General features: G+C 37.0%; 1 protein-coding gene and 1 pseudogene across 1 annotated transcript in view; both read left to right on the plus strand.

Moving 5' to 3' along the window:
* NUP37 (nucleoporin 37) overlaps positions 1 to 23,783 on the plus strand; it is a 54,251-nt gene that overhangs the window by 20,486 nt on the left and 9,982 nt on the right. The window contains exon 6 of the mRNA XM_055575369.1: positions 23,270 to 23,360. Within this exon, the coding sequence (XP_055431344.1) occupies positions 23,270 to 23,360 (91 nt within the window). The remainder of the gene's footprint in view (positions 1 to 23,269; positions 23,361 to 23,783) is intronic.
* Positions 10,964 to 12,228, plus strand: LOC129648743 (protein farnesyltransferase/geranylgeranyltransferase type-1 subunit alpha-like; annotated as a pseudogene).

A 23,783-nucleotide genomic window follows, 5' to 3' on the forward strand; every position in this document is an offset into this window, starting at 1 on the left:
GACACCAGCCAAATGACAGCTCTGCGATTTGGGTAGAAGAAATAGCCAAATATATCCCAGGAATCATTCCTATCATTGTACTAAAGTGATGTCTACTGGAGTCTGGATCTGTGTATGTTGGTGATAAAGGTACCTTAGTGAAATCCTTGTGCAATCATATTCAAAACCTGTGTCATCTTGGATTTAGAATTGTATGCCGGTGATACCATGCTTTTAAAGAACATGCTAAATAGAATAACTAGGTCAATAAAGAAGTAGAGGATTTTAACATTTTAAACAAGCTGTACCTAACAGACATATATAAAACATCCAAACACTCCCAACATCAGCCAAATGTACATTCTTCTCAAGTGCACCTGGAACACATAAAAATAAACCATCTATTAGTCCTCAAAGCTAGGTTTTTAATCACACAAAGTATCTTCTTTAATCACAGTGTAATGAACTAAAAATCTTTAACAGAAGGAAAAGCTACAGGTACATGGAAAGTGAATAACACACTCTCATTAAACAGCCAATAAGTCAAAAAGGAAATCACAAAGGAAATTAGATTTCACTTTGAGATGAGTGAAGAAACATAACATCCAGAATTGATAGGATGCAGTAAAAGCAGTGCTCAGAGGGAAATTTATAGCTGTGAACACTTATATTAAAAAGAAGAACTCAAATTAATAACCTAAATTGATACCTTACGAAGCTTAAAAAGAAGAAACCCAAAACTAACAGAAGTAAGGAAATAAGAAAGATTAGAACAAAGATTAACAAAATAGGGAATGGAAAATAACAGAGTCAATGATATCAAAAGAGGTTCTTTGAAAATATATAACAAAATTAGCAAACCTTTAGCTAGACAAACAGAGAATACTATAAGTGGTAAAAATCAGGAAAAGTGGGAACATTACTACTAACCTTACAGAAATAAAAAGGATTATAAGAGAATACTATGAATAGTTATATGCCAACAAATCAGATAACCAAGGTGTCATGGACAAATTCTTAGAAACACAAAACTGCCAAAACTCGAGGGGGAGAAAAAAAAAAAAAGAAAATCTAAATAGACCTATAAAAAATAAACAATTGATAATCAAAAATTTCTCAACTAAGAAAGCCCAGGACAAGATTCTTCACTGGTAAATTCTGCCAAACATTTAAGGAAGAATTAACACCTGTCTCTCAAATGCTTACAGAAAGTAGAATAGGAGGAAACACTTTCTGACTCATTCTGTGAGGCCATCATTATCCTGATAACCAAAGCCAGACAAAGACTTCATAAAAAAAGAAAACTGCACACCAGTATTCCTTACAAATATAGATGCAAAATCCTCAATAATATCCAGCTAAAACTACAAAACTCTTAGAAGAAGAAAGCAGGGACAAAGCTTTAGGGTCTTGGATTTGGTAATGGTTTCTTAAATATGACACAAAAAACACATCTATTAAAAATAAATAAATTGGGCTTCATCAGAATTTATAACTTTTGAATACCAGAGGACCCTGTCAAGGGAGTGAAAAGATATTCCACTGAATGGGAAAATGTATTTGCAAATTATATATTAATAAGAGTGTCATCCAAGATATACAAGAAACTCTTCTAATTCAATTATAAAGAGACAAACAACCCAATTTAGAAAAAAATATATGCAAAATACATGAATAGACGATTCTTCTGAGAAGATATATAAATTGCTGACAAGCACATGAAAAGATGCTGAATGTCATTAGGGAAATGAAAATCAAAATAAAGTACCACTGAGCACTAAGATAACTATAAACACAAAGGAAAAAGCAAGTCTTGACAAGAATGTGAAGAAACTGAAACCCTCATACTTTGCTGGTAGGAATGTAAAATGGTGTAGCCATCATGGAATAGTGTTTGGCATTTCCTCAAAATGTTAAACATGTAACCCAGCATTTCCAATCCTTGGTATAGACCCAAGAGAATTAAAACCAGGTGTTCATTCAAATGAAAACTTACAAAGGAATGTTCCTAGCAGCACTATTCACAATAGCTAAAAGGTGAGGCAACCCAGATGTCCATCAGTAAATGAATGGACAAATAAATGTATATCCATACATGGGCTTCCCTGGTGGCTCAGATGGTAAAGAATCTGCCTGTAATGCAAGAGACTTGGGTTCGATCCCCTGGGTTGGGAAGATCCCATGGAGGAGAGTATGGCAACCTGCTCCAATATTCTTGTCTGGAGAATCCCCATGGACAGAGGAGTCTGTCAGGCTACAGTCCATGAGGTCACAAAGAGTTGGACATGACTGAGCAACTAAGCACAGATATCCACACATTGAAATACTATTCACCTGTAAACAAAAATGAATATAGATACATGCTACACCATAGATGAAACTTGAAAACACTATGTTAAGTGAAAGTAGCCAGAGATAAAATACTCTGTGTTTCCATTAGGTAAATTCTCCAGAAGCAGCAGATCATTAGACAAAACAGATTAGTGGCTGCCAGGAAGTTGGAGGACCAGACATAGGAGTGACTGCTTAATGAGTACAGTGTTTCCTTTTGGGATTATGAAAATATTCTAGAACTAGATAGTGGTGGTGGTTGCACAACATTGTGAATGTGCTAAGTGCTCCTGAACTATTTTAAAACTATTTAAATGGTGAATAAAATTTTTTAAATACTAAGCTTTATTATGTAATCCAACAATATGAAACAGTGCTACAAGATGGATTCTTAATGTTTTGTACTATAAAGAGCAGAAAGAATGTTTCTTTTCTGCAACTCAAAAAAAAAAAAATTCTTTTTCATACACTGTTGATCTGTGCATATCTTCAGATGTTTGACTTTAACCTTTTCAAGGAGACACAATATTATAATCAGCTAAGAGATTTGTGGCCTTAGGGACACCATTTCAAAACACTCTACCCCTTCAAGAGGTTCATAAAACTTAACCTATTTTATTGAAAATTCCCAAATTCTGATTCAGAATGAAGATGGTCTCACTTGTACTAATGTCTCAGTCTATCCATTAAAAGTTGTCACTTGTTTGTCTCTTGATACAGAGACTGAATGTATAGAAAATAAATGAATATGTAGACTAATTCATCCAGACAGCAAATGTCAAGTATCTACTATGTGCCAGCCACTGTGCTAGGTTCTTGGTAATCACCAATATATTTTTAAACCTGTGAATAATCATTTCAGAACCATTTTAAGCTTCTCTAAGACTCACACAGGTGTTTTATTTCCTGTAAATGAATTATAATAAAAATAATATTACTAAATATTTTATGGAATACTTTACTGCATACTAACCAACACTGAGTGCCTTACCTATGTAAGTTTATTTAATTTTTACAACACATCTGAGATAGGTTCTATTTTTATCCTCCATTTATAAGATGAGGATACAGGGCACAGAGAGGCTAATAATTTGTGGAAAGGGACACAGCTGTTAAGGAGAGGAGCTCGAGTATCAGGCAGTCTGACTGTACTACCTGCAGTCTTAATTCATTCACCCTTCTCAGTGGCAATTTTCAAATTCATCCTGTGAGAATATAGTATTTGAATCTAATAATATTTTAGATATTTCTTACTAATGTGCATTCTGTAATATGACTTTTTATTTAAGATTTCATCTAGTTTTAATATTCTGTAATATCTGCAAGTTCTTAAGAAAATTGAGTTCTCATTTAAAAGTTCTTTATCTGTCCCAATACTACCTTTTTGTAAACATTTTCTAAAGTGTACTATACAATTTTGGGGGGCAGTCCTAAGATGGCAAAGGAATAGGACGGGGAGACCACTTTCTCCCCCACAAATTCATCAAAAGAACATTTGAACATTGATTAAATTCCACAAAACAACTTCTGAATGTGTGCAGAGGACATCAGGCACTCAGAAAAGCAGCCCATTGTCTTCAAAAGGAGGTAGGAAAAAATATAAAAGGTAAAAAGAGAGACAAAAGAGGTAGGGATGGAGATCCGTCCTGGGAAGGGAGTCTTAAAAAAGAGAGAAGTTTCCAAACACCAGGAAACCCTCTCACTGGTGAGTCTGTGGCAAGTCTTGGAACCTCAGAGGGCAACATAACCGGGAGGAAAAATAAATAAATAATTAAAACCCACAGATTAAGTGCCCAACAGTAACTCCCAGCAGAGAAGCAGTGCAGATGCCTGTATCCGCCACTAGCAAGTGGGGGCTGGGGCAGGGAGGCACGGGCTGCATTGCTTAGAGTAAGGACCCGGCCTGAATGCCCCGAGGGCAATCTGATGGAACTAACTAGAGATAGCAAACCAGACTGCAGGATACCCACCCCGCAAAAGGCCCTAACGTAAAACACTGCCAGGCCTGTTCACCAAACAAAGGACTGATTAGAGCTAGCTGGCTGTGGACAGACCTATCCCCCACTGGAGATGGGCAGGTGAGGGCAGCCAGAGCCAGAAGGGATCAGTCATGCCCCAGAGAGGCATCATCTACCAAACTGTAAGCAGGCTTTGTTGCTAACCAAGACTTCTTGGGATTCTGAACGGTCAACATCCACCTGAGAAGGTGCGCTGGTTGTATACCCAGAAAACTGAGCGGCAGGGATGTGGGAAGCCATAAGTCACAGAAACTGCGCTTGCCAAACACCTGGTCACCTGAGCCGCTCAGACCTGGGAACAGCACAAAACGCAGGCCCAACCAAGTCTGTGCCTTTGTAGACTACCTGAGTACCTGAACCTGAGTGGCTTAGACCTGGAAAGTGCATACAACCCAGGGCCGGCCTCAGACAGTTCCCAGCAGAGTAACCTAGAGCCTAAGCAGTGTAGACAGGAAAACACACATACCATGAGCGGGGGCAAACCCAGTGTAGCCAAGACACTGGGACCACTCCCCACAGATGCCAGTGTTATTTGTTTGCAGTGTTCCTCCCTCCCCACACCATGACTGAACAAGTGAGCCTAAAAAAGTGTCCACCGCCACCCCCTTGTATGAGGGCGGAAATTAGACACTGAAGAGACCAGCAAACAGAAGAAACTAAAACAGATGGAACCGCCTTGGAAGTGACAGATGGAGAAGTCTTGAGGCTACTATAAGAATAAAAACCAGAAGCAGGAGGCTTAAGTCCAAATCCTGAGAACACCAGAGAACTCCTGACTCCAGGGAACATTAATAGACAAGAGCTCATCCAAAAGCCTCCATACTTACACTGAAACCAAGCTCCACTCAAGGGCCAGCAAGCTCCAGCGCAAGACATACCACGCAAATTCTCCAGCAACACAGGAACATAGCCCTCAGCTTCAATTTACAGGCTGCCCAAAGTCACTCAAAACCCACTGACATTTCATAACTCATTACTGGACACTTCACTGCACTCCAGAGAGAAAAAATCCAGCTCCACCCACCAGAACACCCGACACAAGTTTCCCTAACCAGGAAACCTTGACAAGCCACCTATCCAACGCCACCCACAGCCAGGAAACTCCACAATAAAGAGAACTCCACAAACTGCCAGAAGACAGAAAGGCCACCCCAAACACAGCCATATAAACAAGATGAAGGGGCAGAGAAATACCCAGCAGGTAAAGGAACAGGATAAATGCCCACCAAACCAAACAAAAGAGGAAGAGATAGGGAATCTACCTGATAAAGAATTCCAAATAATGATAGTGAAAATGATCCAAAATCTTGAAAACAAAATGGAGTTACAGATAAAAAGCCTGGAGACAAGGATTGAGACGATGCAAGAAAGGTTTAATGAGGACATAGAAGAAATAAAAGAGTCAATCAGTAATGAATAATGCAATAAATGATATCAAAAACATTATGGAGGGAACCAACAGTAGAATAATGGAGGCAGAAGATAGGATAAGTGAGGTAGAAGATAGAATGGTAGAAATAAATGAAACAGAGAGGGAAAAAGAAAAACGAATTAAAAGACATGAGGACAATCTCAGAGACCTCTGGGACAATGTTAAATGCCCCAACATTCGAATCAGGAGTCCCAGAAGAAGAAGACAAAAAGAAAGACCATGAGAAAATACTTGAGGAGATAATAGTTGAAAACTTCCCTAAAATGGAGAAGGAAATAATCACCCAAGTCCAAGAAACCCAGAGAGTCCCAAACAGGATAAACCCAAGGCGAATCACCCCAAGACACATATTAATCAAATTAACAAAGATCAAACACAAAGAACAAATATTAAAAGCAGCAAGGGAAAAACAATAAATAACACACAAGGGGATTCCCATAAGGATAACAGCTGATCTTTCAACAGAAACTCTTCAGGCCAGGAGGGAATGGCAGGACATACTTAAAGTGATGAAAGAAAATAACCTACAGCCCAGATTACTGTACCCTGCAAGGATCTCATTCAAATATGAAGGAGAAATCAAAAGCTTTACAGACAAGCAAAAGCTGAGAGAATTCACCACCACCAAACCAGCTCTCCAACAAATGCTAAAGGATCTTCTCTAGACAGGAAACACAGAAAGGGTGTATAAACTCGAACCCAAAACAATAAAATAAATGGCAGTGGGATCATACTTATCAATAATTACCTTAAATGTAAATGGGTTGAATGCCCCAACCAAAAGACAAAGACTGGCTGAATGGATACAAAAACAAGACCCCTGTATATGTTGTCTACAAGAGACCCACCTCAAAACAAGGGAAACATATGAACTGAAAGTGAAGGGCTGGAAAAAGATATTCCATGCAAATAGAGACCAAAAAAGCAGGAGTAGTAATACTCATCAGGCAAAATACACTTTAAAACAAAGAGTGTGAAAAGAGACCAAGGACACTACATAATGTTCGAAGGATCAATCCAAGAAGAAGATATAACAATTATATATGCACCCAACAGAGGAGCACCACAATATGTAAGACAAATGCTAACAAGTATGAAAGGGGAAATAAACAATAACACAATAATAGTGGAAGACTTTAATACCCCACTCACACCTATGGATAGATCAACTAAACAGAAAATTAACAAGGAAACACGAACTTTAAGTGATACAATAGACCAGTTAGACCTAATTGATATCTATAGGACATTTCATCCCAAAACAATGAATTTCACCTTTTCTCAAGCACACATGGAAGCTTCTCCAGAATAGATCACATCCTGGGCCATAAATCCACCCTTGGTAAATTCAAAAAAATTGAAACCATTCCAAGCATCTTTTCTGACCACAATGCAGTAAGATGAGATCTCAATTACAGGAGAAAAACTATTAAAAATTCCAACATATGGAGGCTGAACAACACGCTGCTGAATAACCAACAAATCACAGAAGAAATCAAAAAATGCATAGAAAAGAATGAAAATGAAAGCACAACAACCCGAAACCTGCGGGATACTGTAGAAGCAGTGCTAAGGGGAAGGTTCATAGCAATACAGGCATACCTGGAGAAACAAGAAAAACGTCAAATAACCTAACTCTACACCTAAAGCAACTAGAAAAGGAAGAAATGAAGAACCCCAGGGTTAGTAGAAGGAAAGAAATCTTAAAAATTAGGGCAGCTACTGCTGCTGCTGCTGAGTCACTTCAGTTGTGTCTGACTCTGTGCAACCCCATAGACGGCAGCCCACCAGACTCCCCCATCCCTGGGATTCTCCAGGCAAGAATACTGGAATGGGGTGCCATCGCCTTCTCTGAAAATTAGGGCAGAAATAAATGCAAAAGAAACAAAAGAGACCATAGCAAAAATCAACAAAGCCAAAAGCTGGTTATTTGAGAAGATAAATAAAATTGACAAACCATTAGCCAGACTCATCAAGAAACAAAGGGAGAAAAATCAAATTAATAAAAGTAGAAATGAAAATGTAGAAATCACAACAGACAACACAGAAATACAAAGGATCATAAGAGACTACTATCAGCAAGTATATGCCAATAAAATGGACAACTTGGAAGAAATGGACAAATTCTTAGAAAAGTATAACTTTCCAAAACTGAACCAGGAAGAAATAGAAAATCTTAACAGCCCCATCACAAGCACGGAAATTGAAATCGTAATCAGAAATCTTCCAGCAAACAAAACCCCAGGTCCAGACGGCTTCACAGCTGAATTCTACCGAAAATTTAGAGAAGAGCTAACACCTATCCTACTCAAACTCTTCCAGAAAATTGCAAAGGAAGGTAAACTTCCAAACTCATTCTATGAGGCCACCTTCACCCTAAAGCCAAAACCTGACAAAGATGCCACAAAAAAAGAAAACTACAGGCCAATATCACTGATGAACATAGATGCAGAAATCCTTAACAAAATTCTAGCAATCAAGCAATCAGAATCCAACCACACATTAAAAAGATCATACACCATGCCCAAGTGGGCTTTATCCCAGGGATGCAAGAATTCTTCAATATCCGCAAATCAATCAATGTAATACACCACATTAACAAATTGATAAATAAAAATCATATGACTATCTCAATAGATGCAGAGAAAGCCTTTGACAAAATTCAACATCCATTTATGATAAAAACCCTTCAGAAAGCAGGAACAGAAGGAACATACCTCAACATAATAAAAGCTATATATGACAAACCCACAGCAAACCCATTATCCTCAATGGTGAAAAATGAAAGCATTTCCCCTAAAGTCAGGAACCAGAGAAGGGTGCCCACTATCACCACTTACTATTCAACATACTTTTGGAAGTTTGGCCACAGCAATCAGAACAGAAAAAGAAATAAAAGGAATGCAAATTGGAAAAGAAGTAAAGCTCTCACTGTTTGCAGATGACATGATCCTCTACATAGAAAACCCTAAAGACTCCACCAGAAAATTACTAGAGCTAATCAATGAATATAGTAAAGTTGCAGGATATAAAATCAACACACAGAGATCCCTTGCATTCGTATACACTAACAATGAGAAAACAGAAAGAGAAATTAAGGAAACAATTCCATTCACCATTGCAATGAAAAGAATAAAATCAGATCAGATCAGATCAGTCGCTCAGTTGTGTCCGACTCTGCGACCTCATGAATCGCAGCAGGCCAGGGCTCCCTGTCCATCACCAGCTCCCGGAGTTCACTCAGACTCACGTCCATCGAGTCAGTGATGCCATCCAGCCATCTCATCCTCTGTCGTCTCCTTCTCCTCCTGCCCCCAATCCCTCCCAGCATCAGAGTCTTTTCCAATGAGTCAACTCTTCGCATGAGGTGGCCAAAGTACTGGAGCTTCAGCTTCAGCATCATTCCTTCCAAAGAAATCCCAGGGCAGATCTCCTTCAGAATGGACTGGTTGGATCTCCTTGCAGTCCAAGGGACCCTCAAGAGTCTTCTCCAACACCACAGGTCAAAAGCATCAATTCTCTGGCTTTCAGCCTTCTTCACAGTCCAACTCTCACATCCATACATGACCACTGGAAAAACCATAGCCTTGACTAGACGAACCTTTGTTGGCAAAGTAATGTCTCTGCTTTTCAATATGCTGTCTAGGTTGGTCATAACTTTCCTTCCAAGGAGTAAGTGTCTTTTAATTTCATGGCTGTAGTCACCATCTGTAGTGATTTTGGAGCCCAGAAAAAGAAAGTCTGACACTGTTTCTACTGTTTCCCCATCTATTTCCCATGAAGTGGTAAAATACTCAGGAATATATCTACCTACAGAAACAAAAGACCTATATATAGAAAACTATAAAACACTGGTGAAAGAAATCAAAGAGGACACAAATAGATGGAGAAATATACTGTGTTCATGGATTGGAAGAATCAATATAGTGAAAATGAGTATACTCCCCAAAGCAATCTGTAGATTCAGTGCAATCCCTATCAAGCTACCAATGGTATTTTTCACAGAGCTAGAACAAATAATTTCACAATTTGTATGGAAATACAAAAAACCTCAAATAGCCAACGCAATCTTGAGAAAGAAGTATGGAACTGGAGCAATCAACCTGCCTGACTTCAGGCTCTACTACAAAGCCACAGTCATCAGGACAGTATGGTATTGGCACAAAGACAGAAATATAAATCAATGGAACAAAATAAAAAGCCCAGAAATAAATCCACACACCTATGTACACCTTATCTTTGACAAAGGAGGCAAGAATATACAATGGAGAAATGACAATCTCCTTAACAAGTGGTGCTGGGAAAACTGGTCAACCACTTGTAAAAGAATGAAATTAGAACACTTTCTAACACCATACACAAAGATAAACTCAAAATGGATTAAATATCTAAACGTAAGACCAGAAACTATAAAACTCCTAGAGGAGAACATAGGCAAAACACTCTCCGACATATATCACAGCAGAATCCTCTATGACCCACCTCCCAGAATACTGGAAATAAAAGCAAAAATAAACAAATGTGACTTAATTAAAATTAAAAGCTTCTGCACAACAAAGGAAGCTATAAGCAAGGTGAAAAGACAGCCTTCAGAATGGGAGAAAATAATAGCCAAGGAAGCAACTGACAAAGAATTAATCTCAAAAATATACAAGCAACTCCTACAGCTCAATTCCAGAAAAATAAATGACCCAATCAAAAAATGGGCCAAAGAACTAAACAGACATTTCTCCAGAGAAGACATACAGATGGCTAACAAACACATGAAAAGATGCTCAACATCACTCATTATCAGAGAAATGCAAATCAAAACCACAATGAGTACCATTTCACGCCAGTCAGAATGGCTGCTATCCAAAAGTCTACAAGCAATAAATGCTGGAGAGGGTGTGGAGAAAAGGGAACCCTCTTACACTGTTGGTGGGAATGCAAACTAGTACAGCCACTATGAAGAACAGTGTGGAGATTCCTTAAAAAACTGGAAATAGAACTGGCATACGACCCAGCAATCCCACTGCTGGGCATACGCACCGAGGAAACCAGAATTGAAAGAGACACATGTACCCCAGTGTTCGTCACAGCATTGTTTATAATAGCCAGGACATGGAAGCAACCTAGATATCCATCAGCAGATGAATGGATAAGAAAGCTGTGGTAGCCCTGGGGGCGGGGCCTCCGCCGCCTCAGCTTGGGCAGAGCAGTGATGGCGGCCACCACCGGGGTCGGGGAGGCCGCAGGGGGCGGGGAACCAGGTCAGCGGAAGCCGCCGCCGCCTCCTCAACCCCATCCTCCTCCGCCGCCTCCCCAGCCGCTGCAGGAAGAGGCGGCATCCCTTATGGATGATGGGTTCCTGAGCCTGGACTCGCCCACCTATGTCCTATACAGGGACAGAGCAGAATGGCCTGATATAGATCCAGTGCCGCAGAATGATGGCCCCAATCCAGTGGTCCAGATCATTTATAGTGAGGAATTTCAGGACGTCTATGATTATTTCTGGGCTGTCCTGCAGCGGGACGAGAGAAGTGAGCAGGCTTTTAAATTAATCAGAGATGCTATTGAGTTAAATGCAGCCAGTTACATAGTGTGGCATTTCTGGAGTGTTCTCTCAAAGTCACTTCAGAAAGATCTACATGAGGAAATGAACTACTCGTCTTGGCAATAATTGAGCAATGGCCCAAAAACTATCAAGTTTGGCATCATAGGTGAGTGCTGGTGGAATGGCTGAGAGACCCATCTCAGGAGCTTCAGTTTATTGCGGATATTCTTACTCAGGGTGCAAAGAATTACCATGCCTGGCAACACCGACAGGTTATTCAGGAATTTAAACTTTGGGATAATGAGTTGCAGTATGTAGACCAACTTCTCAAAGAGGATGTGAGAAATAACTGTCTGGAACCAAAGATATTTCATAATTTCTAACACTACGGGCTACAATGATCATGCTATATTGAAGAGAGAAATCCAGTACACTCTGGAAATGATCAAACTAGTTCCACATAATGAAAGTGCATGGAATTATTTGAAAGAGATTTTGCAGGGTCGTGGTCTTTTCAAATATCCCAATCTGTTAAATCAATTACTTGATTTACAACTAAGTCACAGCTCTCCCTACTTAATTGCCTATCTCATGGATATCTATGAAGACATGCTAGAAAACCAATGTGACAACAAGGAGGAAATTCTTAATAAAGCATTAGAGGTATAAAAAAAAAAAGCTGTGGTACATATATACAATGGAGTATTACTCAGCCATTAAAAAGAATACATTTGAATCAGTTCTAATGAGGTGGATGAAATTGGAGCCTATTATACAGAGTGAAGCAAGCCAGAAAGAGAAACACCAATACAGTATACTAACACATACATATGGAATTTAGAAAGGTATTAACGATAACCCTGTATGCGAGACAGCAAAAGAGACACAGATGTATAGAACAGTCTTTTGGACTCTGTTGGAGAGGGCGAGGGTGGGATGATTTGGGAGGATGGTGTTGAAACATGTATAATATCATATGTGAAACAAAACACCAGTCCAGGTTCAATGCATGATACAGGATGCTTGGGGCTGGTGCACTGGGATGACCCAGAGGGATGGTATGGGGAGGGAGGTGGGAGGGGGATTCAGGATGGGGAGTGCATTTACACCAGTGGCGGATTCATGTCAGTGTATGGCAAAACCAATAGAATATTGTAAAGTAAAAAAGAATGAGAAAAAAAAAAGTGTACTATACAATTTTGAATGAACCTCATAGAAAATATAACCTATCAAAATATATAATGATAAAAATATTTTGATTGTACATTTCTCTAAAATATTTTAATATTATATAAGTGTTTTAATTATATTACACATATCTATAAAAAAAACAAGTAGTTATAGAATAGCAGTACAGTGTATATGTGTTCAGACATGACCACATAAGAAGATATAGTAACATGTAGTCTTTGTCACTCTTTACAGGAAATAAATTTGAGTATTAGAAACATAAGATAACAGGAAAATGTAAGGCAGAGGCAAAGCTGCCAAGCTGCACAATTCCAGAGCTATGGCTTACAGAGTACAATGTAAATAGTGCCATCTGGAGTTCTGCAATGTCATAACCTTGAGCAAAACTTGGTATTAGACTAAAATCTGAAGTCAGTAGTAATTAAAAAAAAAAATTGTACTATGGGAAGTGAAAGAGTATGGAAATAAAGGCTAATCAAAATGGAAATAACCTGACAAGACAGATTATAGGATGTCAAGTTGAAAAAATAGGGAAGGATAATATTCTTGCAAAGTAGCCAATTTTTATATGGATGGTGTCAGAGTAATTCACTGTTATGACATGGGATGGAACACTAACAAAGATTGAAAAAAACATATTTCCTATCTTGAAATGGCCCCACCTAGTATTTCTCAATTTTACTGTGACATGCAAAAGTCATGTAGAATGGCTAGCATCCCTGGTTCCCTTTCACTAAATGCTTGTAGCACCCCACTCATTAGGACAATCAGAAATGTAACTAGGTGTTGGAACCATGCCCTGTTGAGAAATTTTGATTCAGTTAATAGTAAGTGATCATACTATGTTTTATATAAATTAATTCATTTACTCCTCAAAAATACTACTTGGTAGATTCTCCAATTGAAGTTTTGATCTTTTTATATTATTGAAAAAGCAAATGTTCATATTATTTCTATGCCCTAATTAAAATCAAGCGTTATGTAGGGTTTAATAAAATTGATAGAATTATACTTAGGGTAATGTGTACAGACATGTTATCATCTTCTGCTTGGGAAGAATCTATCATTTTTGAAAGATATCTTTGCTAAAACACTCCAGTACCATTTCTTGAAACGAAGATGTCATATTCGTTCATATGTCATTAGGCCAGCTTTCAGATGAGGAGCAAGAAAGGAGAAATGGAGTTTTGTAGAGGACAAGGAAAATGATCCTAGAGTAGACTGCCCTTTTCACTAAGGGATTTTACAGGGTCAGCCATGCTTGACTACCCTAGAGTCATCCCAGCCCTAGAAGAGTACCCTCTTAAGTATTTAGTGAGTGAGTGAATGAATGAATACAATCCTTTATCTGTCACCATGTCTTTATTAAAAAAATGCCATTACCAAACAAACATCTGACAGATGTGTTTAAGAAAAGAATTCCCAAGTAAATCATAGGATTGCTAGTCATTCGGCCTCATGTTAGAACACCATTCTTTTATGGTCCCTCTTCATGTTCTCCATATATAGATCTATCATATACATACATTTATGTACAGGAAAATATAAGTACTAGTACTTCAAATTATGACCTAGAATCATCTGAAGAAAGTTAAAATTATTATTTTTGAGAGGTAAGTAAATGCATATTTAGAAAGATTTATTATCCCCCTCCTTCCCAAAGAAGGTAAAAATGGTGTTTAAGTATTTACCGGGTTAAGCTTATTATTTTAAAAACTCACTAATACAGAACATCTCATTCCTAGTCAGTGCCAAATAACAGATGTTCTTGTATATTAAAAACAGTACCGTTCTGTAAGAACAAGTCAGATCAACAAGTATTTATTAAACATGTTTAGTATAGCCAACATTTAGTACTTTGGGGGATACAAAAGAAATAGAAGATGCAGTACTCACTGTAACTACAGAAGATGTCAGAACTAAATCCATTTCCTCCTCCTCCTCCCCAGTAATCTTTTAAAATATTAGATAAAATTTATGGTGAAGGAAAAGTGGCTTCCAAAAACCAAGAAATTCTTAGTTCAAGACTAAAATAATAGAGGCGTGTAATGTGCCATTCACTTTGTCTATAAAACACGGAATATTGGTAGTTGTCATGTTCTAGCTGTCATCAATTTAACTAAAATGGGAGGAAGGGTGAGACATAAAAAATAATGATTTTTTTTAGGAATATAACCAAATTGCTAGATAAGGGAATACGAAATTACCTTAGATATCCACTAAGCCAATAATGCTGTTTTTTGAAAATTATTATGAGAGAAATAGAATGTTTATCAACTGTCTTCTATATATCCCATGTTAGCTAAATTCTTCCCATAATACTTCTGCTCATGTATATTTGCATCTTTAAGATCCACAGTTAAGACAGTGTTCCTCCCCGAACCCCACCCCAGCTAAGATCACAAAATAAGTGATTTACTTAAAATTAGTCCTTACGGGAAAGAGAGAAAAATGAAGACTGAGAACCTTCTGAAGATAGGCCAAGAGAGCATTGCTTGGAAGATCAATCTGCATTTAGGAGCAGTTAAATGATGCCTGATAATTACAGGTACAAAGTGAAATCAGAAGAATGTATACTATTCATTATAATGTATGGTTAAATAATTACAGAAATAAAGTTTTCTGCTTGTCCTCTAAAATTTCCTCTAGTTTTTTATAACATTTTGAATCAAGATTAATTATTTCATAGTTCTAATAAGAGCTTTAAGAATGAGATAAAAGAGACAGCTTGTATTGAATTTACCTCTAGTGAGTGAAACATAAGGATTTAATGTCTTTATAAGAACCATCCAAAAATTATAGTAAAGTCTTTTGATCACCTTTGCAGATCTGTTATGTCGAGGCCAAGAAATAGTGTGTTAATAAAAGATTGTAATAGAGTGAAAAGTTATAAAATGATGAAAGAATTTTCTGAAATTTTGTATGATCGTGTACTGGTAATACCACTGTGGTGTTCAACCCTTTGGTCTCTCACGTGCTCTTGCAGATGAAATATAAAACCAGTGCTTCATAAAGCGTATTACCCTATCAGTGACTGCAGTAACTTAAGCTTGCTTTTTAGCCATTGTAGCCATTGTGTGGTTGTAAGAAGTGAATTGTACAAGTAATAACCGTATTCTTGAAACATATCCATTCAGGTTTATTTTGAAAGTCCACTAATGTAACTGATAAGGAGTACCTTCCCTCTTTTGTAGCATATAGTCAAATAACTTACAAAGTATATTGAAATTTTTCTTGAAAGTAATGAAAGGCGAGTATTTCCTGGGTAGTATTACTGGTGTTTGTGTTAAGGTTTATGTTAGTTAAAGGAAAAGTCCTTTTATTCTGAATTCCTTGAAGATGAAATAACTAAATATCTGTTTGAAAACTACCATATGCTATTTCTTTGCAGTTGAGAGTTTAATTTCGAGGTTTATTTTTAAATCTGACAAAATATCTCACAATTCCTATGCTTCAGAAATGTTTGTCTTTGTAAGTTAAATAAGATGTCACTTCTCCTCTGGGGTGGCCCTCAGGTATGATAAATTGGTAGTTTCTGCTGCATTTGTTTATAATTTTAAGGAAAAAAATGAAGGAATGACATGTAAATGTGTAAGATTTTTTAACCCCTCCGAAGCTTCATGATGTATAATAGTACATTGTTGTTTGTGTGGTAAAGTTGGTTTATTAGTATTATATTTGAAACAGGCCACTTCCTCTCCCCTTCAAAGTACAGCCTTTGATTATTGACTCTATTTTTGACTTATGAATTTTTGTGTTCATAAATTTTAATATTATTTGTAGACAAGTCAGTATAAAGATATAATAGCTTAGATGTACAAATAATAAAGCATGAATGTTCCTATCATGGATTATACCTTTTTCTTAAGCACTTATTAATGTAATTTTCAGAAACCACTTAGTTTAGTCTTTTTAGTTAAAACATCTTAGTTTATTCTGTTTTAATAGTCTTTTGTGGGTAGTAACCCAGAAGGTAATTTACTTCTCAGGATATCTCCTTGCCCTTCTTCCTTCCCAAAACACTTCCTGGGTACAGGGAGAATCTAATAAAACTTCTGGGCACGAGGAGGGATAGCTGTGTATCTGGCCTTCACACTGTCCTCTGGTTGATTCATGATTTTTAATTATTGAAGGATAAAATAGCATAAGTAATTATCTTTCATTTTCATCCTTATAATTTTCTTACTCTTGTCAGTAAAATTTCTGGTAGTCCATTTCATCTGTTACTAATACTATTTGCTTAGTAGTATCAAGTATTGATTTTTTTAAAAAAGCAGAATTAGTCTAATATTTTTTCTGAGTATATTTGAAACACTAACATATCCTGAAAGTATCCTTTGCAAAATTTTTATTTTACACTGTCATACCATTTTGTGGGCTTCCCTGGTAGCTCAGCTGGTAAAGAATCCACCTGCAATGCAGGAGACCCCAATTCAATTCCTGGGTCAGGAGGTGGAGTGGCTACCCACTCCAGTATTCTGGCCTGGAAAATTCCGTGGACTGTATACTCCATGGGATTGCAAAGAGTCGGACACAGCTGAGCGACCTTCACTTTTTTCACCATTTTGTCACCTCCACTGTTAAAGCCTCTCCCTTTAAAGGGAATAGAGAATCAGAGTTCTCTATAGTCTAAGCCACAAGCTGACAGTTTATTCATTCATCTCTTTAACCTCCCATATCCCTGTCAAGATTTGTCTACCTGATCCCTAGATTTGTGCTTTCAATTATGTGATTCCCCACCTCTGAACTCCTTTTCAACTTAAAACCAGATATTTTAGTACTGAATAGTTTTATATTTGTTTCACTCTTCCTCCTATTTGTGTGTTCACTTACTGTGGAAAGATACCACATTTTCCCCTATTTTGAATAATCCATAGCATGATGAGTGACTTAGTGATTGATTAGTGAAATTGATTAGTGATTGATTAGGAAATGATGGGGGAGAATCTTCATTTTGCTGTCACAAACTCAGTGAAAATTATGTTTCTTGTCTAGGAGTGTTAAAGGTCGCTTTCCTGTACAAGTAACATTTGTAAAGTGCCTTCTCATCTTTATAACTACATCTAAGTATTGCCTTTATTCTTTTATATTTAATTAATCAACACAGTGATTCATGTGTTCCAGTCCTGTCTTTTAAAAGGATTATGGTTTGTATTTTTCACTTTACCAGTTAGAAAGGGCCAAATGAATACAGATGTGTCATTTAATGTCATCTATTCCTTCTTTTGTCTGTTGTAAACATTTGGTAGCAGAAATTTCCTTCTGTGATGAACTCCTTAATAGACAATGAGCTGCCAATTAAAAGTGGAAAATAAAATTATCCAGGAAATTTCCTTTTGAATTTTCAGAGGGAACACCTCCCTCTAAGTAAAAGACCTCTTGAGACTATCTAGGCTATCCCCTATATGCCAGCACCTAATTTATGAGACCTTTTTATTAATTAAATGGGACACTTAACATTTAAGTACCATATGATTGCTGCTGCTACTAAGTCACCTCAGTTGTGTCCAACTGTGTGACTGCATAGATGGCAGCCCACCAGGCTCCCCCGTCCCTGGGATTCTCCAGGCAAGAACACTGGAGTGGGTTGCCATTTCCTTCTCCAACCATATGGTTAGGAATACTTAATATTCTACTGAAAAGCACTCAGCCTGAAATGAAGCAAAAATTTTGACAATGAACTACCAAAAGTAAGATAAGTTCCTAATCTTAGATCAGCATACCTCTTCACCTGTACCTCAAAGAACTAAATCTGAGAGTTCTACTTAAGACCACAGAGTTGAGAGGGGTGGGGAAGTTATAGTCATAGTCAAATTGCATCAAAACTGTCATTTTATTTACCTCAAGAGTAATGCTATCTGTATCCAGTGCCCTTAGGTTCAGTCTATATGATTGATTTCTTAATATGTCAGCATTACCTTAAAAGCTTTTGTTTTGAAATTTCCCTTGCAAACATTTGAATAGGTATACATATATGTTTTATATAGCTCCTGATTTTTGACCATGGTAGTTTAACTTGTTAATGTTATATTTTTAGGAGAAGGCAATGGCACCCCACTCCAGTACTCTTGCCTGAAAAATCCCATGGACGGAGGGCCTAGGTGGGCTGTAGTCCATGGGGTCGCTAAGAGTTGGACACGACTGAGCGACTTCACTTTCACTTTTCACTTTCATGCATTGGAGAAGGAAATGGCAACCCATTTTTATACTTTGATGAAGAGTCTATTATCTTTCAATATGTTTTATTGTGTATATTAAGAAAGTTATAAACCCTTATAGCTTTTCTATTTCTTGCTATACCACTTGCCTGAAAAGTATGCTTCTTCAGTTATAATGAACTTTTAGGTAATTTTACATATTATATACAAATATACTAGCAATAAATTTGGAAATATTAAAATGTGAATTTATGGGGTTTTTTCCCAATTATAGTAGAAACTCTTATCTGACATGGTCTGAACTTGCAGTTCCTTAGATAACCAAAAAGTCAACAAACTCAGGAAATCATTTTAAAGGAATGTCTATCTAACTTATTTAATTTACTTCTTTTATTTTCGTTTGCACTTGATCTTTGTTGCTGCACGTGGGCTGGTTGCAGAGAACAGGGGCTGCTGTCTCGTTGCATCATGTGGGCTTCTCGTTGCTGTGGCTGCTCTTGTGCAGAGCACAGGCTCTGAGCCTGCCGGTTTCAGTAGTTGCAGCTCACAGGCTCTAGAGCACTGGCTCAGTAGTTACAGCGCAGAGGCCTCATTGTTCCGTGGCATGTGGAATCTTCTTGGACCAAGAATTGAACTCATATCCCATGCATGGGCAGATGGGTTCTTATCCAGGGCACCACCAGGGAAGTCTTACCTTATTTTAATAAATAATGTATATATGAAAATTTGCCAATTTTTTGGTATAGACCAAGGATTTTTGTTTTTCTTAAATTATGTATCCATTGATTTGCTTTGGACTTCTTTTTTGCTTAAACCACACCCATAATCCAGTGTCTACAATGAAAACAAAATTTGTCAAGCAGTCATAATTCAAATATAGCTATGTTTTTGTTTCAACTGTTTAATCTTTTGTAACTGTCATGCATGCTTAATTTAAGAGCATTTTTTCATTTAGAAACTTACCTTCATTTAGTTACCATCAACTTAGTTCCATTGAAACAGTTCTTTCACATTCATATTTTGCCAGCTTATATAATTATGTAATTACAATAGACTAATAAACATGGGTTTACATGACTTACAAGCAGCAGTTCACTAAGCCCATTTTTCTGTGAGGTAAGCCTACAACAGATGCACATGTGAGCTATTAGAAAATAATCTTACTCTTGTCAGTTCTGGAGAGAGAAAAAGTAATCTTTCAGAAGGAGGTCAATTAAGAGAGTTTTTACTATATATTGTGTTCACTACATTTTAAAACTGATAGAAATTTATTCATTTACAAATACATGAAAATAACAAAAAATGCAAGTGGAAAGGGAATGATTTGAGAAATCAACCTTACAGATAAGCTCAACTGAAAAGTTGTGCCTTTTGCTATTGAGACAAATAATTCTTTTAAGATTGTTTTGTCAGAAAATTTGTCAGAGAAAGTTTAGGCATTTTCAGTTGGTGATTACAAAGAAAGATGAAAGGGGAAAGAAGATAAATGAGGTACAGCCAGTCTGGAAACCTATTTGACAGTATACTTGCTAAAGTTGAATGTATTTGTAAGCTATGATCTAGTGAGTATTCAGAAAGTGGAGGTGGAAAAATGTGGGCATGTGTCTATGTAAGAGTGGAATGAGTGTGTGGATGTCTGTATTCACTAAAAGACATATACAGGAAAATCTGTAGAAGGATTATTAGTAATGACCATAAATTGGAAACAACCTAAATGTCTGTCAGCAGTAGAATGGATAAATACTTGGCAGTGTACTTAATTAATGGAATACTATGTACAGCAATGAGAATGAACAAAGAACAACATGCAGCAATGTTGGTAACTTTCACAAGATTTAATAATGAATAAAAGATGCCAGACCAAGAAAATACACTGGATAGTATTTTCCATAGGATTCCATCTTTATAATATCCCAAACCAGCAGAAGTCAGGATGGTGGGTACTTTTTATGAGAAGGCAAGAAAACAGGAGAAGGGGGTGGCAGAGAATGAAATGGTTAGATAGCATCACCGACTCAATGGATGTGAATCTGAGCAAACTCCAGGAGATAGTGAAGAACAGAGGAGCCTGCCAGGCTACAGTCCATGGGGTCAAAAAGAGTCAGACATGACTTAGCAACTGAACAGCAACAACGACAACAAAGGAAATAGGGACTATAAGGAAGCACAGATGACATTTGAAGTTCTGGAAATGCTATCTTAATCTGGATGCTTCAGGTGTGTTCTCTTTGAGCTGCATGCTTAAGATTTATGTATTTTTATTATTTATGGTATACTGCAAAAAAAGAAATGTGATTTCATCTGATGGGACTGTGTTAGCTAGATGAGATATGTAGTAAAGACACAGGAAAATAAGTTGAGCTCCACAAAAGGATTTGAGAGAAGCTTAATTATAGAATCTATCAAAATGGGAAATAAAACCTAACAAGTTAAAGTGTACCATCTGTAGCTAATTTAGCTGTGATAACTCATTTCAGCCCAATTGGTTGTATTTTGCATGCTTAGTACTTGGATTATGCAACTGCTGAGAATTATTTAATAAGCATATAATTATAAGCTATAAATCATTTTACCCTAATCCCATAAAGTAATCTGGATCACTCTCCTCATTTTTTAAATCAGTTTGGTTTGGTTTGTTTTTTCCCAAAATGTATCAGATTCTGTTGAGGCTAAATACTGTTTAAAAATGAGATTAAAATTTGGTTCAGTGGACAAGAATATACTTCATCAATTGGCCTGTTTTTTAAAGAATATCCATTTTTTAAATCTCTTCAGTTTCCTTCATTTGAAATTAAAAAGTCATGAAAATATCCTGGTCTGTATTCATTCAATATAATAGCAAACAAAAGTCAAATACATATTAGAATAAAATCAAAAGAATGGAGCCTTTAAACCATTCTCTCATGGGATTCATTGAATATGCAAGACAAATTTCTGCTACTTCAATAGTGGTAAAATATATGCTAGTCCACTACTTTATTGTATAAACGGTAATAAGGAAGAAAGAAATATTCAGTTGCCTTGACTAATAATCTTATTTATTGTGGAAAGTGGAAACACAATTGAATAAACCCATAGGAAATGTGATTCCAACCTCCTCAGTTAAATTGTAGTTGTCTCGCTATGTAGTAAATACAGAAGAAGTGTTAATTTAGCGAGAGGAAAAAAAGTGTATGCTTCTTCTATTTAATCAAATAGATAATCATTTTAAAGCATATTTATGTTAGTTTATATGTAACTAAGATATTTAAAGATTGGAGAACCTATAATTTCTATAGAAAGGAAAAATATTTAAATCCTGTGATTTGGCACAGAATAGTAGAGGCATTGTAAAATAAATATGTCTGCTTTCTTTGAAATAAAATTTTGCTTCAACCTTAAAAACATTCCCTAAGTTTCTTGAAACTGTTTTATGGTCCCTAATGAGATATAAACTATAATATAGAAGAAAAACTCCAAGGCATTCTAATAAATGCATTCAGTTCTTAAGGACCAGATTCTGTGGACACTTTGCCAGCTACTCTTTACCTTCTGTCTCTTGCCATCCTAACTCTATGCCACACTCTGTACCAGTGAGATATAACAAAGATTGAATGTGAAGAATGAGCTCAAAAACCAGTAGTCTAGATGAAGAATAGGACTTCTCACAAGTCATTACTGAGACTTCAGAATCTTGAGCTCTCCTCTCGAGATGGGAAAAAAATTGAGATGGAAATTGAGTAGGTTTGTTTTAAGTATTGAAGAGAGGGAGAGTACAGGGAACCAGATGCTTGTTCCTTCAGCCATTCTGTCCTTTGATTTTTTATTAGTCAAGGCTCGTTAGAGAAGAATTGAGGAAGTGAGCCATATCAGAAAAGGTAAATGATAGGAAATAGCCCTTGGCCTGGGAACCCAAAGGCAGAAGGAGTGAGCAACTCCTATCTCCCTAAATTCACATCACCTCATACTAGCTTCTTTATGTTTAAAATGGGAGCACTGGGGTGGAAGAGAGGGGTACAGGTGTATGTTTTAAATACCCCTGGTAGAAATTATTGTTAATTGAAGTGACTACTGAAGGGGCTTCCCTAGTGACTCAGATGGTATGTATACAATGCAGGAGACCTGGGTTCGATCCCTGGTTGGGCAGATCCCCTGGAGAAGGAATTGGCAACCCACTTCAGTACTCTTGCCTGGAAAATCCAATGGATGGAGGAGCCTGGTAGGCTACATACAGTCCATGGGGTTGCAAAGAATCAGACACAACTGAGCGACTTCACTTTCACTCACTGAAGTAGGAATACAACCTGATTAGTGACCTAGAAAAACCTCAAGATTCTGTCCACAAAAGAAGGAGTTCATGAATAATTTAATTTGGTTACTGTGTTATGGTATTGCTGTAGTAGATTAATTAGAAAATGTATGTGCCTGTTTTTCCATTATTGAATGTGGTAAAACTTAAATTCTTCATACTGATTTTACATTTTCTAAAATAATTATAATTGTTATAATTTTCTATAAAAGATGCTTTAAATACAGATATCTACCCTATAATCTCTAGTTGATAGCCTTGAATAAATTTAGGGAATTTCTTTGTTTTAGTAACATATCAAAAATTTTTAACATTATACTCCTGTTCTTTTATTAGGATTTGGAACTTGGAAGGAATACAGACAGCTCATTTTGTTCTTCATTCCCCTGGAATGAGTGTGTGCTGGCATCCTGAAGAAACTTTTAAGGTTATTATTTAAAACTTAGCTTTCTTTTATCAAGCAGAAAAGACATACAGATGTGAAATACCTGCACAGAGAAGAAAAAAAATATTAATGATTTGTTTTTCACCTCAGAGACTCTTGTCACAAATGCATTTAGGTTAGTCTGCTGCTAAGTCCCTTCAGTCGTGTCCAACTCTAGCGACCCCATGGACTGCAGCCTACCAGGCTCCTCCGTCCATGGGATTTTCTAGGCAAAAGTACTGGAGTGGGGTGCCATTGCCTTTCCGAGGTTAGTCTAGAACGTTTTAAGTTCTCTGTAATCAAGTTTTTATTTGACAACCATCATCTGTTTACTCAGAATATACTTTTCATGCCTTTTGATAGGTTATAATCTAAACACTAATGCCTGGACTATCTAATAAGCAGTATTTGTTTTTAAAAAAATAT

Source organism: Bubalus kerabau, chromosome 1 (genome assembly GCF_029407905.1).
Source record: "Bubalus kerabau isolate K-KA32 ecotype Philippines breed swamp buffalo chromosome 1, PCC_UOA_SB_1v2, whole genome shotgun sequence".
Lineage (NCBI taxonomy): Eukaryota > Metazoa > Chordata > Mammalia > Artiodactyla > Bovidae > Bubalus > Bubalus kerabau.